General features: G+C 53.9%; 1 protein-coding gene across 8 annotated transcripts in view; it reads left to right on the top strand.

Annotated features, from left to right (window-relative positions):
* The window catches only part of UNC5CL (unc-5 family C-terminal like), a 24592-nt gene extending 10570 nt beyond the window's left edge, over positions 1-14022 (top strand). For 2 of the 8 annotated variants that reach the window (XM_064476469.1, XM_064476468.1), the window contains exons 2-10: positions 1967-2243; positions 5744-6263; positions 6703-7003; positions 7741-8003; positions 8729-8830; positions 9092-9159; positions 9999-10099; positions 10228-10341; positions 12239-14022. In XM_064476469.1, the coding sequence (XP_064332539.1) occupies positions 5879-6263; positions 6703-7003; positions 7741-8003; positions 8729-8830; positions 9092-9159; positions 9999-10099; positions 10228-10341; positions 12239-12461 (1557 nt within the window). In that variant the 5' untranslated portion in view covers positions 1967-2243; positions 5744-5878 and the 3' untranslated portion in view covers positions 12462-14022. Of the gene's footprint in view, positions 1-285; positions 2244-5743; positions 6264-6702; positions 7004-7740; positions 8004-8728; positions 8831-9091; positions 9160-9998; positions 10100-10227; positions 10342-11222 lie in introns of those variants that run through there. The other 6 variants (XM_031434748.2, XM_031434747.2, XM_031434750.2 and 3 more) reach the window with 6 other exon arrangements.

Here is a 14022-nt window from a genome sequence, read left to right as displayed (position 1 = left end):
TGCCGGCCTGGACACCTTTCTATTTATCTTTCTCTGCTCTTCACCATCCATGTCTTCACTTTCTGCCTTCCTGTCTCTCTGTCTGTTTTCTTTTTTTCTATCCAGTGTCGGAGGGCCCCCCTCCTTGCTCCAATCCTTTCTTCTTGTTCTTCTTCACTCCTGGTGTCCCCTTATTTATTCCCAGGCCTGTGTTCCCCTTACCTCAGGCAGCACATCTCCCAGACTGAGTGCCCGCTGACATATGATGTGGAAGGCAGAGGGTGGGAGGCGGGGGGAGGGGTGGAGTGGGGCTCCCAGCTGGGCTGCCTTTCTCCAGTGACAAGGGTGGTGACATTGGCTGGGGAGTTCAGATTGCATGGCCCTGAAGGGTTCCTTTCAACAGGGGTCTCCTGATCTGTTGGACCTAGCCTCTGGAGGCCCCCCCCCCCCTTAATGGAACAGTTGAGGCTTTGGCACTGCAAGACCCGGACCTCCTGAGACAGTTCAGCCCCAGGCTGCCAGGCTACTGATGTCTGTGGTCTCTGCATCCCATGAACAGCTTTGTGTCCATGGGGGTGGTGAGGACCCTCAGATTTCCCCAGAATCTTCCTGTAGCAGGGGCTGTCCCCAGGTGAGGCAAGCACCAGCTTCAGAAATGAGCTCATGAGACATGGACACAGCCCCTGGTTATAATCTGTAGTTGGCATGGCCCTTCCAGGCTTGGAATCGAGCTTGACAGATGTTTCACAAACCCCTGGGAGCTCATGACTCAGAGGAGAACGCCTTCTGTATGACTCAGAAAGAGCTCTGTCCAGCAAAGACTAACACCTCCCCTCTTCGTCCCTATCAAAGTTCTGAGTGCCTCTTCCTCGCTTGTCCTTTAGACAGGAGGTCTCCTCCCCAGGTTGGCGGCTCTCCACTATTCCTTTGCCCCATCTCTCCACTTTGGGGACCTGGGCACCCCTAGGAGGCATTTATCCCATCCTCCCAGGAAAGGTAGCAGAGGGGAGGGGGTTTTAGTCCAGGGCAGGAGGCCAGGGAATCATTAACTAAGATGAAAGCAGGAGCAGTTACTTATTTTCTAGGACAGATGATCACTGCCCGGCTGGGGGAGTTCACCATGGCTCCTCTGCTGCAGGAGGTCAGAACATGGTGACAAGTTACCACTTAGCGAGCACCCATTTTGCACGCACTTGATATTTATTAGCTTGATAATGACCATCATTGTCCCTTGCAAGGTAAATATAATCATGTGCATTTGACGGACAAGGAAAGTGAGACTCAGAGGGTTGAGCAACTGACACAGCCAGTGGGTGGGTCACTGGGTTCAGTGCTGGCAGTCTGGATCCAAAATGCCTCCTCTTTTCTCTTGCCGATTCACTCATTCATTCAAGTCTTTAGTGAACAGCTACTATGGGCTGTACCAGGAGCTGAGGATTCAGCAGTAAACAGCTGGAAAAATCATCCCTCTGCACAGGGAGCTTCATTCCAGTGGCATTGTCTTTCCTGGGCAGTTTCTAAGGCAGGACTTAGACTGGTAAACGGCCACAATTTCAGCTCTCCCCTAAGTGGCAGTGTCCCTGTGGGCAGTGGAAAGTGTGCTGGGAGGGAGCAGATATGGGTACACCCCAATGCTGTCAGCAACTTGTGGGTTGACAGCCCTCTCAGTGCCTCCACTAGCATATCTGTGTGGGAAGTGGTGGAACTGGGTATGGTCTTTGCTCCCTGGGCAGACCGCCATGGTATCCCCTGGGGGCTTCTTAAAGATGCAGAACTTCAGGTCCCACCCCAGATCTATGGGATCAGAACACACATTCTTACAATGTTTGTGTGCACATTATAGTTTGAGAAGCTCTGGTTAGGGTTCCTCCTCTGATCTTGTGCCATTTCAACAGCCTGTGGCTGGGGATGATCACTGACCAGTAGAGGGCACTGTAGAGGGGTTTCACCTGTAACACGTTGTCTCCCTCTGTCCCCTCCCTTCCAGACCTAGACTGGTAAGTCCACCGATTTCTGGGATCCTCGGCTGCTCCCTCACCTCGGCTGGACTTTGCCAAAGGACGGAGACAGACTCCCCCACCCCTGTTCAGGGCGGCTAGGAGGAGGACTCTGCCAGGAAGCGGGAAGCACCACTCCTGCCTGGATTCCCCGCCCACCTCCACTTGTCTGCTGGCCTGGTGACGGGGTCTGGCTGACCTTTCTGTTTCTCAGCGACGGAACTACTGTTCCTGGACAAGCTGGCAGCCTCTGGGAGCCCCTACACGGTAAGGTGAACACCCCCTGAGGCAGCTAGGGGTGGGGTGGGCATTACCATGGGGCCACCTGGGACTCAGGGGAGGAGCCAGGCCAGCTCAGCAGGGCCAGGCAGAGAGTGGAGAACCTGTGCTGGAGCAGGAGAGGAGAGGAGAAAAGGGCTTGGGAGAGGGCCACTGCCCAGCGGGTGTGAGGACAAGGGGAATGCACTATGGAAATGTAAACTATGCTGATGAATGCAGCCATGACAGGTTTGGACTTATCCATCCCGGTACTTTTTCTGTCCTTCAGAAACTGGAAGTTTTCTGGTGGTTGAGTAGACACAAAAACAACCAGTGACACGGGAGAAGGGTTGAGAGTTTCCTCAAAGTATACAAGCAGAGCTTTGTAGTGGGAGCCCAGATCCTTGTGTGGAGGGACAGGTGACGGCATTCTAAAGGACCTTCATCTTAAGGAGGTGCTACCCAGGATGACATGGGGTCTGGGACAAGACAAGACAAGACAAACTGGAGGCATGGGTAATACAGAGTCAGGCATGTGGTTAGGAGGCTCCAGCCTGCAGTTAGCTGGTTGCTATGCTGTAGATTCAGGACCCTGCCCTGTCCTGGGGCAAAAGGGAGGATGGAGTGGGGTCCAAGGTGGCCTGGAGAGCTCTCAGCCTTGGAGAAGGGAGGCTGAGCTGGGGGAGGAGTGAACCTTCTCCAGGCCAGGTAATGAATGGGCCATTGAAAGGCCCTCCAGGTTGGAAGGCTGGGCAAGGGGACTTCACTGTGCCACCCAATGGGGTGGAGGGGATTTGGACTCTGGTCTTTGGAGGCCCCAGGAAGGTTGTTGCTATAGAAACAGAGGGAGCCCCTCCTTTCTTTCCCAATATCTGACCCATCCCCTGTCACTGGTGCCTCTGTGGGCAGGGGGTGCAGGGCATCACTGGCTGTGGCACTAAGGTTGTGCCTTTAGTTCCTTCTGTTTATTTTTCCTTTTGTTTATTTTTGTTTCTTTCTCTTCCAACTTCATTTCCTCTAGAAGTGGAAAGAAAAGACCCCAGAGAAAAAGATGGGGCAGAGGGAGAGAGGGAGTGTTTCTGGAAGCCCTCGTCATCTCTGCTCATCCTTCCCTTCTGAAGTTTAATAATCTCCCCTCTGTCCTCACTGGGGGAGAAAACCTGGCTTCCTTACCTGTGAAATGGAGATAAAAATAACAGGCAGCTCATAAATCTGCTCCGAGGATGGAATGAGCTAGGCCATGTAGAGCGCGTTAACGCACTGGCACGGAGTGAAGCTCCCTGACTGTTAGCTATTATTACTACAGTTATAATTCTGATTATCTTTAATGTGAAAAAACCGGAAGGATTGGATGGAAGGTCAAGGGAAGACTGCGGCTCTGACGCCCATTCCCCGCAGGCTGAGGGCAGGCTGAGGGCAGGCTGAGGCCGGCTTACTTACGTCACCTGCCTGCCCTGCTGGGGCACTGTCTGCAGCCTTGGAGTTTAAGGCCAAGGGAGCAATGCCACACCTTCCCTTTTTGTCTCCGTCTTCCATGAGGACGTGAGGCAAACAGGTCCCCACCCTGCTCCGCATTGCCCAATCCTGAAGATACAGAGGAGCTTCGGCCCCTGATTGGGAAGACCTGGGAGCGGGGCTTCACTTTCCTGGGGCCCGTAGAAGGGAGGAAGAAGGCAGACAGGGAAGGAACAGGAGGTCTGGGGCAAGGCCTCAGCTCCGGGGTGGGGGTGGTGTGAGCAAAGGGAGTGGAGGAAGGGGTGCCGGGAGGCTTTCCGGTGTGGATCCTAGGGGATCAACCATGGGGACCCTGAAGACTTTGAAGGAGGATGTGGTGTTTCACAGAACTCAGCCTTGGGGTGAATGAATCCCAGGCCCTCAGAAGCTCCTTGAGAGCTGAATAAGACATCTTCATTGGCAGGAACGAACTTCCCACACAGCCTGGGACCCAGCTGACGCTCACAAATGGTTCATTTGAGTGGGAAAGCCACATGTGACAGCACAGGGCCAAGAGTTACTCAGTGTGGCGGGATGGCGGTGGGAGAGCTTTTGGATGGGGAGATGGCCCAGGGCTGGGTGGTGGGGGCGGGGGGCACTACCGAGCAGGAGGGGTCCAGGTGCGGGGAGCTGGTGAGGGGTGAAGCAGAGAACAGCAGGAACAAAGGCCAGAGGCTGAAATCAACAAGCTGTGGGGACCTGGGCTGACAGAGAATGGGCTGTTGGAAATTAAGGGAGGAAGAGGGGGAGTGGGAGGGGGAGGCTGTGGGTTCTGAGGGCCTGGGGAGGGGCTGGTGTCTGTGCGGGGAGCTGCTTGAAGGCCCAGGCCCCAGGCTGAGGCTGGGGGCCAGGTGAGCCTCACTGGAGGACCGCGCCTTTAGTCTTCGTTCTCTTTTGGCTTCCACTTTAACTTTTGTGACTCCTGTGTTTTATGTATCCCTGGGAGCTACCTTCTGACCTTTCTGGAAGAAGGAGGGGCATGAGCAAACATATGTGGGCCCGGTTTATCATCTACAGATGCTTTTCACATGGTCTCATGCCATCCTCACAATCACTCGGAGAGGTTATTTCTTCCCTCTACTTTTCATAGCTTTTAAAAAGAATCACAAAGTTAGTATAAAGACATGCATGCTTGGTGTGAAAAATTCAAAGAGCACAGAAAAAAGAGTTTCAGAAAATAGAAAGTCCTCATTCATACCTCCAGGCCCCCGATTTCGCATCCTTTTCAGTAATGACCGGTGGGAATAGTTTGGGGTGTACCCTCCCAGACCAGCACTGTCCAAGACAGGAATCACCAGCACATGTAGCGACTGAGCATTTGAAGTGGAGTGAGTCCCAGCTGCGATGTGCTGGGTGTGTAAAATACACATGGATTTCAAAGACTTAGTACGAAAAAAGAACGTAAAATAGCTCAATTTTATATTGATTACCTGTCGAAATGATAACATTTTGAATATAGCGAGTTATATAAAATATATTATTACAATTAATTTCTCCTGTTTCTTTTTGCTTTTTTAATGTGGCCCTAGGAAGTTTACAAGCACATCTGTAGCTCACGTTATATGTTTATTACACAGCACTACTCCAGACATTTCTCTATCATTTACATATACATCCATAAACAGGTATCCATACTTGTATATAGTTTTGTTATTTACATTAATGAGATCAGAAGATGTCTAGCTCTTTGTGGCTTGCTTTTCTACTTTAAGATTTTCCTAAATCAGCCCACACAGATCAAAGTAGCTATTTTGACATTTGAGGAAACGGAGGCACATTAAGCAATATGACAAGCTCACTCAGCAATGACCAGGGTGGTATTTAAACTCACAATCTCTAATTGCAAATCCAAGGTCTTTCTGTCTCATGGGAGATTAATTTGATGTACTAGGTCATGGGGAGCCATGGCAGGTTCTTGAGGAAGAGAGAGATAGGTGAAGTTCTGTTAAAGGAATTGATCTGACCGGGGCATGTGGGGTTCATGCAGATGAAGACAATTTGCTCCCTCATTGCAGCCACTTTGGAAGCCAAGTCTCACCTCCGTGACCTTGAAAAGGCTCATCTGGCACTGACTCCTTTTTTCCCCTGAGCCCTTGGCCTCTGCTGGCACAGGGGTGCAGGGGATCTGGCAGCATCAAGTGACCAGGCGGATGTGCTCCCATGAGAGTTCCCTCCATCCCGCCCAGTTCCTACTGCTGGTGGGGGTTCCGGTGGCCAGTGCTGTCCTTCTGGCCCAGTGCCTTCGATGGCGCTGTCCTCGCCGGCTGCTGGGTGCCTGCTGGAAGCTGGAGAGCCTGGAGGAACCAGTGTCCCATCCCACTCCCCTGCCAGAAAATGAGTCCTCCAGGCAGTTCCCACCAGCTACGCTGCAGGAGGTGGCCGCCTTCTACCAGGAACTGCACACACCCACCCAAGGCCAGACCGTCATCCGCCAGCTGATGCACAAGCTGCTGGTGTTTTCGGCTCGAGAGGTGGATCACCGAGGCGGCTGCCTGATGCTCCAGGATACGGGCATTTCCCTGCTTATCCCACCAGGTAACAGCACCCAGCTCCCTTCTCAGGGTACAGTTGTTCACGTTGCACATTGGACAAGGGCACCAACTCCAAGGGAGCACCATTCAGAGACATTGTCATAATTTTGAAAATTGTTTATATGTTTAGTTTGACTTTCTTGACTCTAAAGGTTGATATATTACAAATGTTTATGACAGCTTCCTGGCAGGTGGAAGTAAAGGGCCTTGTTCTAGTGAGCTGGCAGCAGCCCTGGGAGGAAGGAGACAACTTGCTCAGGGTGACATCACAAGGCAGTCAGAGTCACCTTCCTCTCCTTCCGTGCTGCCTCCCCGTGTGTCTTCTCCCCTGGGCACCGTCTCTCCTGGGCTCCTGCCCCACCTCCTCTCCCACTCTGGCCCGGCGTCTTCTGGGGTAGGGTGTATCTGCTTGCCAGGCCCATCTCAGCTCGCCCCCTCCCCAGGTGCTGTGTCTGTGGGACGCCAGGAGCGCGTGTCACTGATCCTGGTGTGGGATCTGTCAGACGCCCCGTCATTGTCCCGAGCCCAGGGGCTGGTGAGCCCCGTGGTGGCGTGTGGCCCCCATGGGGCCTCCTTCCTGAAGCCCTGCACCCTCACGTTCAAGCACTGTGCCCAGCAACCCAGCCACGCCCGCACCTACAGCAGCAACACGACCCTGCTGGACGCCAAGGCCTGGAAGCCCCTGGGGCGGCCAGGAGACCACACCTCCCGGGATGAATGTCGCATCCTCCTCTCCCACTTCAGGTAGGCACCTGCCCATCGGCCTGTGCTTCCTGCCTCCTTTCTCTGCTGGCCTCACCCTCACCTCTCTGTAGGGGTGGCCCCTTTATCTGTCCATGATGGCCTGTAAATACCTTATCCCCGTGTCCTTCCCCAGTCCCTCTGTCCTAGTGTCTACAACAGCTTACCTTGTCCAACCCTGTCCAGGACTGCGCACCTTACTGTGGTCCCCTCTGCCTACCCAGAGTCCTCTGTCTAGAGGGGGCCTGTCCCATCTCTACCTCTGTTCCTAAGATTGTCTCTTCCCTGTGCCCCAGTCCAAGACTATCCCCAAACTGACTAGGGCAGTCTGCCCCCTCCAGTTCTCTGACTCCGTCCCATCTCACGTCTGTCCTTAGTTCTGTCTTTCTAGAAACTTAGACCCTTCTGCCTCCCAGTCCCCTTGCCACCCACTGACCAGAGCAGGGCCATGTGTGGGACCCCTCCCAAGCATGGCAGCCCTGAGACTAGCTTCCCTCTTTCCCACACTGGCTCTTTTCCCTACTCAGTGACGGTCACTGTGACATGACTCACTTTCTGTCCCCTTAGCTGACCCCTCCGCCCCAGGCCTTCCCTACACACACCCTGGAATGTTCTCTTCATCCCCTTGGAGGCCTCCACAGAGGCCCCTGGTGCAGTGGGAGCTTGGTGGCAGGTGGGCTGGTGTCCCAGCCTCTCCCTCAGGCACTGTGCATGGTCCCTGCCACCGCCTCTCTCCGCAGCCTCTACACCTGCGTGCTGGAGGCGCCGGTGGGCCGGGAAGCCCGCAAGTGGCTGCAGCTGGCCGTGTTCTGCTCGCCTCTGGCTCCGGGGCAGTCCCACCTGCAGCTGCGCGTCTACTTCCTCAACAACACGCCCTGTGCCCTGCAGTGGGCTGTGACCAACGAGCAGCCGCACGGCGGGCGCCTGCGTGGGCCCTGCCAGCTCTTCGATTTCACCGGGGCCCAAGGGGACCAGTGCCTGAAACTCAAATACATCTCCGAGGGTGAGGGAGGCAGGCCCGGGGGGCAGGGCAACAGGATCCCACTGGAGGAGGGGGTCTGGACCTCTCCTGAGGTGGGAATCTGGGAACTCCAAGTTGCTTTTCGAGAATCCTGGGTTGACAGCAGCTTCAAGGGGGCCTCTGGCTCCTGCTGTGCCTCCCAGAGCCCCAGGCTTATGCCCACTTCCTCCCTCTGTTGCCCACTCAGCACCAGTCCCTCCGTAGGAGGGTAGGTGACGTGGATGGGAGGTGGGAGGAGAGGTGTGGCTCCCACAGGGTCAGGGAGGGGAGGGGAGGCTTCTGTTGTCCCATCCTGATGGAGCTGGTGTCAGAGGAGGAGGCCCAGTCTTTTCTGCCCTCCTTGTGTTGTGGGTTGGCTACAGGAATTGACGATGGGGTCGGGGTGTTTGTGTGCCTGAGGACATGGGAACACATGTGTGGCTGCTTCTGGGGGTAGTAGATGGGAGGGTGGGGGTTGGAGTGGAGGGTGGAGGGGTGGGGGTCTGTGTGCTGTGTGTTGGGGGCAGTGTGTGTTGGTAGAAGGAAGACCGCTCAGGGGTCCCCCCCAGGCTCTGGGGGCTCCCATCCACTTGAGTCGCCCTCCGGCCTTTGCTCCCTCCCCGGCCCTCCCCACAGCGCCCTGCACAGCGCCTGCCACACAGTGGCCTCCTTAAACCCTCGTGGAAGGCCCCGCTCTCTGAGGCCCTCTGCTCTCTGCCCCTCCCCAGGCTGGGAGAATGTGGACGACAGCAGTTGCCAGCTGGTCCCCCATCTGCACATCTGGCATGGAAAGTGCCCCTTCCGCTCCTTCTGCTTCCGCAGAAAAGCAGGTAGTCCAGGAGCCTCGCATCCACCTGCTGCCCTCTCCTCTCTGCTCCCGGTCACCCTGGAACCCCGCAGCTCCTCACTCAGCCGTGCCCGCAGACCCTCTCTTAAAGGCAAGGGGCCACGGCAGATCTTCGCAGTGAGGAAGCCGGGGTGGCCTGCACAGCTGCTTCAGATTTCCAGTCTTACTGTGGGGTCCCTTTTGCTCTCCTGCTCTCCTCCCCGGGGACTTTTCCTCTCTCACCTGCTACATCTTCTCTTTGCAGCCAGTGAGAACGAAGACTGCTCGGCACTGACCAATGAGATCATCGTCACCATGCACACCTTCCAGGATGTGAGTTGGAGCTGAGGGGCAGAGGAAGGGCAGAGCCTGGGGGTGTTCTGGGCAAAGTGGGCAAGGGTCTGGTGCCCAGGAAGTATGGCTCTAGGCACATAATCAAGCAAGGGAAGAGGGCATTTTTCCAGGGCAGAGACCTCCTGGCCTCCAAGTTACTCAGCATTCCTGACTCCTGTCTATCCATGGATGAATCTAGCAGGAGGGTAAAAGAACCAAACCCTAGAGTAACCCTTTCTCCCCACCTGGATGTGGTTTCTTTTTGGACTGACGGTCTACATCTGAGAGATGGTGCTATATATCTTAAGGTGGAGAGTAAACAGGAAGGGGTCTTGAGTGGGTAGAATGGGATTTAGATACTCAGCTCTCCTGAGGGAAGGTATGAAGAAGTCAGGACTGGAGAATCTTTGGGGAGACATGGTGGCATCTTATTGGGGAGGAGGCAGATACTCCTTGAGGTATCACTTAGGGAGGAGGAGCCAAGGAGAGGAAGAATGGAAGAAGTGGGCATGTATGCCCAAGTTCAGTCTCTGTTATTGGATGACCTCCCCCTGCCCATGACCCCACCCAGGACTTCTCTTAGTGTCTTGGGATGTACTTTGTTTGGTCTTCACGTCCCAGGTCCCCAAGAGCTCAGTGAGCAAACTTAAGTGAGAAGGTTCTGGAGTCAGGGAAGCAGAGGGTAGAGGGTGCTGGTGGGGTGGGGCTGTGTCTCCTGGTTAAGTGGCTCTGGGTGACAGGCTGAAGGAGAGACATGGGGACTGGAGGTGGGTGCCCCAGCTCCTTCAGAGGGATGTCATACAATCCCTAAATGTTTCCCTGCCCCTCTGTCGGCTCAGGGTTTGGAGACCAAATACATGGAAATCCTCAGATTTCAAGCATCAGAGGAGGAATCCTGGACAGCGCCACCCCCTGTCACCCAGCCACCCCCATGCAATAGGTGAGGTGGGGGTTGCTTGGGCTGCTGCCTGGGGGATGCCTGCAGGGCGAGCACAGCATTGAGGTGTGTCTGGAACCAGACTGGGTCTCTTGATCCTCCCCTCCAAGAGCACCCTTTCTCCCCCGCAGGCTGCCCCCAGAGCTCTTTGAGCGGCTGCAGATGTTGCTGGAGCCCAACAGCATCACAGGCAACGATTGGCGCCGACTGGCCTCCCACCTGGGGCTCTGCGGTATGAAAATCCGGTAAGAGGGGTGAGGTCTGAACATGGGAGCGGAAGGTGGACTGGGGTGGGGTTCTCAGGACCCCTTGGAGGGACCCATGGAGACTGGACGACAGATAAGGGAGGGACTTAAAAGTCAGGGAATGGCCAATCTCCCCCCCACCCCCACCACTCCTCAGAACAGGGCTGATCTCCTTAGGACAATGATCCCATTGGTTAGGGCCGAGCAGTCCTCGTTCTCATGGCTACAAAGAGGAGAGGACGTGGCAGGTGAGAGAGGAAAAGGCCAGGGGAGCAGAGCAGGAGAAGTGAGAGGGACTCCACAGGAAGGCTTTAGAAATCTTTCTGCTTATCACGGTATTCTCGGTACCTAGAATGATGCCTGGCTCATGGTTGGTGTTCAGTAAATATTCAAAAAGATATTGGATCACATGTAAGTCACTGGTACATACTGAGTGCTTGACATGCTGTGCCCTGAGGGGCAGGACGGCAGACCATAGAATGAAGTGTGTAGACCATGTAGCTGTGTGCCTTGCATGTGTTAATTCAATAAACAGCAATGATGCAGGCAATGCAGCTGTGGGCTCTGTCAAGAGAGATCAGTAGACCAGTTCTGAGCTAAGCCCCAGAACTCAGATTGTGACAGCAGGGGTCACAGAGGACTTCACCCAGGAGATGAGACTAGAAAACAGGGTAGATTTTAAAACCGCTCATTTATTAAACATCTATCAAATACCTACAATGTCCTGGAAAAACTATGCTAAGCATTGGAATACAAGATGAACGAGACATAGTCCCAGTGCCTACCTAGCAGCTTACACTCTAGTAAGGGATATAGAGAGCTTAAAAAAAATCAAGGCACATGCTCCTTTGACGTTATTGTATATGTCCAATATTGCATAGCAAGCTGAAAACGGGGACATGGGATGGCCGAAGCAAGAATAATGAAGACTTACGTCAATTACAGTTGATCCTTGAACAACGTGGGGATTAGAGGTGTGACCCTCCATCCTGTCAAAAATCCTAGTATAACTTACAGTCGGCCCTCCGTATCCCTGATTCCCCATCTGCAGATTCAACCACCAGGGACAGGGTAGGAATGTACTATTTACTCCTGAAAAAAATCTGCATATGAGTGGACCCATGTAGTTCAAAGTGGTGTTGTTCAAGGGTCAACTATGTATCTCAATTTTAAAAAATGAATAATAAAGACTTGCGGGAGCTATGCCCAGAAGTCCAAACTGAGGAGTGCAGAATGGTCTCCACCTAGGAGGTGGGAATTAGAAAGGCTTCAGGAACAGGTGGTGAGGAAGAGGGTGATCAGCCTTTCTGTTTGGGGGTAGCAGAGGTGATCGTGGGTCTGATGGTTTAAGGTGGGAAAGGGATAGGCCTGAGGAGGGACGGCTCAGGGAGAAAAGGTCAGAAAAAACAGGGCAAGGCCAGGTGGTGGATGAGCCAGAAAATCAGGAGAGTGAGCTTGGTTAGTAGTCGAAAGGGACTCTGAAAGGTTTTTGAGCAGAGGAGGGTCATGGTAAAAGTCGTGGTTAGGAACAGCTGCTTCCTTAGTGGTGGGCCGGATGTGGTGGCCTGGGAGAGAGGGAGGGGAGGGTGTGTTTGGAGTAGGGGACATAGAGAAGGCAATTGCAGAACATCAGAACTGGAAGCCAACTTAGAGGTCTTCTCATCCAAGCCCTGCTGTAAGAAGAGGAAACTGAGGCCTGGAGAGGATTACCCTTTGGGCCAGGGCAATATCAGATTTGAGCTGGGGCAATCTCAGATTTCAAAGTCCTGGGCCTTGCCACCATCCCGACTGCCCCGGAAGGCAGACAGGAGGAGGATGAGGAGCTGGGGGAGGGGTGGATCTCGCGGCAGTGCCCCTCCTCCTGTCACCTCCCCCGGACCGCCCACCTCCCGGCCAGGTTCCTGTCCTGCCAGCGCAGCCCCGCGGCAGCCATCCTGGAGCTGTTCGAGGAGCAGAACGGCAGCCTGCAGGAGCTGCACTACCTCATGACCATCATGGAGCGGCTGGACTGCGCCTCCGTCATCCAGAGCTACCTGAGCGGGACGCAAAGCGGCAGCCCAGTCCCGGTCCGCGGGGGCGCCCAGGAGAACCAGGGCCTGGAGCTGGACGAGAAGTTCTGAGCGCCCTGCTGCGAGGCAGGGTGGGGCGCTGTCCACGGGGAGGCCGTGGGTGTGCCCCGACACGTAGGAAGAACACAGCATCTGTTCCTGTCTGTGCCCACCGACCTCACTGGGATCCTTAGACGGTGCCTGGGGCCACCGTGAGGCCTGATGCCATTGTTAGCCTCCCCGGGTCAGGACCACCGTTTTGGACCACTTCGTCCTGTGTGCAGATCCCTTCCTGGCCAGCAGGGGGCGCAGGAGCCCAGGAGATGGCCCCAGCGCGGTCAGCCTGTGGGAAACTATTTAATAGACCGATGGACTATTGCTGCCCTGTTGGCACTCCTTGGGGACTGGTGAGCCCACAAGTATTCACTAAGCACTTAGTGATACCTGGCATTGGACTGAGTATCATGGAGAATCCTGGAATATATGGGCTTGGGTTTGGAGCCTTGGCAAGACCACAGTTCTCTTGTGGGAATCAGGATGAGCCCACAGGAGCTGAGGTGGAACTCTAAACCACATGCCCTGTGGTCAGAAGAGTTGGATGTGGTATGAACTGCCCATGCTTTAAACGTTGAGAAGGGAAGGAGTGGATATGGGCTGGAGCAGTGAGAAAGCCTCGTGGAGAATGCTGGACATGCAAAGAGTGGTTCAGAGATCTTAAAGTTGGGGGAGCAGGGGATGCTGAGTGGATCACGGTAGGAGCTGAGTCTTCATGGGGTGCTGAGGCTTGAAGGAGCCCAGCGCTGTGGGTGTGAGGTGAGGGAGGACAAAGGTTCAAGGCCAGATCTGAAGATGGGCAGTCATACCTGGCTGTCCACCTGTCTCCTTTGCCTTCCTTGATCTCTTTATCCTCCCATCCTTGCCTTGTCTTCCTTTCTCTCTGCCATTATCTCTGTCAAAAAACATCAAAGCTGAAAAGAAACTTCAAGATTATGACTGTTGCCCAAACTTTTTATCTCTTTATCTTGAGATTAAAACTGAATTTTGAAGTCTCTCTGACTTCATTTTGCTGTCACTGTCTCCTGCAGTAGCTCTATCCCTGAATCTCTCAGGCTCTCTGTTACCATCTTTTCATCTCTACCTAGTTACTGAACCTGCCCTTATGTGTTTCTCTCTCTCTGCAACCCTCAGGCATTCCCCCCCAAGGCAAGTGTCTCTAAACCAATCTTATGTATCAAAAGCTACTGAAAGACACCGGTCTACCCTAGGAATGGATGGGTGGGGATTCTACCCCATGAATCAAGATCAAATTTAGGGTCAGAAAATAAAAGGTTAGGGATTAAAGAACAGCCCTTTCAGTCAACAGTGATTTATTCAGCACCTACTATGTGTTAGGCACTGTATAGAAAATAGATCAATAGGCTGGATCCTGAAAAGAGAACAAAGGGTTTGACTCAACTCAAGCAAGGCTTTTGTTTGCAAACAGGTGTTGTTAATTTTTTCAAGGGCAGACAAATGATCTCCCTGGCAACACTAACAGTTTGCTTCTGTATTTAATTAAAAAAATACTAAAGCTTTTTCTGTGGTGAGCAATATTGTATAATAAAACACGAAAATTGCTTTTCTTTGCTACTAA

The sequence above is a fragment of the Camelus dromedarius genome, chromosome 19 (assembly GCF_036321535.1).
Source record: "Camelus dromedarius isolate mCamDro1 chromosome 19, mCamDro1.pat, whole genome shotgun sequence".
NCBI classification, from domain to species: domain Eukaryota; kingdom Metazoa; phylum Chordata; class Mammalia; order Artiodactyla; family Camelidae; genus Camelus; species Camelus dromedarius.
This window is presented reverse-complemented; position numbering and strand designations above follow the sequence as displayed.